Raw genomic sequence first — 1,998 nt, 5'->3', positions numbered from 1 at the left:
TGCAAAATAAAAACTCCACTCTGTTTTAATTACCTTGGAGAGAACATTTGATAATTCTTTGAACAGAAAAAATTTACTTAAGCGATTGCTTTATTTAAAGGAAAAAATAAAAAAGAAACCTTCCTATAAATTACGCATTTGAAGCCTCCCATCTGCATAACTCTTTAAGTGTTTTCTTCCTTTTAACAAGCATTTACACAATGAGGTAAGGCCATACTAAATGGGGCACAAAATTTATGTGTTCTTGTTGCGTACTCCTCCCCAAGGAAAGGGGGGGGGAGGCATATACAGAGAGAGAGGCAACACCCATCCCTGTGTACTTAAATGTTTATATGCATATCTCCACGTTGTCGTGTGTGCGCTTTTGTATGCGCTTGCTTATATTTGTGGCGTTTTTGTACGCGAACAGTTTAACCACTGTAGGGGGGAAAAAAAAATGCTGCTGCATTAGCTCATCAAATGAACAAGCATTACGTACATACAGCACTATGCGGCGCTGCCATTTTCTGTTGCAAACCCGTCGTTTCATGTTCTTCGTACCGATTTAATGAGCCTCCATTTCCGTTGGAGGAACATATGATTCATGTGAATGCTACCCATTTGTTATGCCTCTTCATTTGCTCACGCATGTCATTGGAGCATCCCCGCGGGGAACATAAATTATATAAATTACATATGTTATGCATGTTATGCATGTTGTGTATACCCCCCGCGCGCTGCACACCGCGTGAGCGATTTACCCATTTCACTTGTATCGACTGCCCGTTCCACTTTCTTCGACTACCCATCCCACTTGCATCGACTACCCATTTCACTTACATCGACTGCCCATCCCACTTGCATCGACTACCCATTTCACCTGCATCGATTGCCCCGTTTTCCCCTCTTAGCAAGTTAAACCAAGATCTCTTAAAAAAAGCCATCGCCGACGTGTTCGAAGGCACAAAAACGAAAAAAAGAAAATTCGTTGAGACGATTGAGCTGCAGATCGGGCTGAAGGATTACGACACGCAGAGAGACAAGCGTTTTTCAGGAACGGTCAAATTATCAAATGAAGTGAGAAAAAAACTGAAGGTATGCATACTGGGAGATGCTGTACACGTGGAGGAAGCACAAAAATTAGAATTAGATTATATGGACATAGAAGCTATGAAAAAATTAAATAAAGATAAAACATTGGTTAAAAAGTTGGCCAAAAAATATGATGCATTTTTAGCAAGTCAGGTTATCTTACCACAAATTCCCAAACTTCTTGGTCCAGGTTTAAACAAGGCGGGAAAATTTCCTTCCCTAATTACACACAATGATAAAATAAATGATAAAATCTTAGAATTAAAATCTTCCATAAAATTTCAACTCAAAAAGGTTTTGTGCATGGGTGTTCCTGTTGGTCATGCCAACTTGAAAGAGGAGGAACTCAGATCCAACATTGTGCATGCCATAAACTTTTTGGTTTCTCTTTTGAAAAAAAATTGGCAAAATATTAGGACGCTGCACATTAAGAGCACCATGGGAAAGCCCCAGCGAATTTACGGCTAAGCGGCGGGTTCGTCGTTAAGCGGCGGGCTTGTCGTTAAGCGGCGGGTTTGTCGTTAAGCGGCGGGTTTGTCGTTAAGCGGCGAGTTGACAGCTGAGAGAGGCGCTCTCATTTTGTACTCTCTGTGTACGGTTCGCATCGCAAATGTATGCGTGATGCGCCTCCGTAATGTACACGCGCGCACATGTGACGTGTGCCTGTGCCGTGAATGTAAAAGGAAAACCTGGCCATGCGTCCAGAAAAAAGGGGATAATGCGGACGAAGCTGGAGAGAGGCAGCGGTTGTGGTTAAGGGCTTACCGCACAGGGATGAATTAGTAAAAAAAATGTCTTGTGGAGATGCACTTGGATATGTATGCGCATATATATTTATTCTTTTATTTATTTACTCTTTTTTTTTTCCCTGCCCATGAGCTTATTACGCAGTTATCACCTTCTTCTCCTTTTTTCCAAGTAACAATT

At 41.6% G+C, this 1,998-nt stretch overlaps 1 protein-coding gene across 1 annotated transcript; it reads left to right on the top strand.

The window, feature by feature from the left end:
* Positions 1-890: 890 nt before the first annotated feature.
* Positions 891-1,539, top strand: PCYB_127390 (60S ribosomal protein L10a; the record flags this gene model as incomplete). The annotated part of the gene is made up of 1 exon (XM_004224073.1): positions 891-1,539. A coding segment is annotated over one exon (648 nt), but the record flags the coding sequence as incomplete, so codon positions are not given.
* Positions 1,540-1,998: the final 459 nt, after the last annotated feature.

Source organism: Plasmodium cynomolgi, chromosome 12 (genome assembly GCF_000321355.1).
Source record: "Plasmodium cynomolgi strain B DNA, chromosome 12, whole genome shotgun sequence".
Classification (NCBI taxonomy): domain Eukaryota; phylum Apicomplexa; class Aconoidasida; order Haemosporida; family Plasmodiidae; genus Plasmodium; species Plasmodium cynomolgi.
The sequence above is the reverse complement of the archived record's forward strand: the minus strand, read 5'-3'. Positions and strand labels throughout refer to the sequence as shown.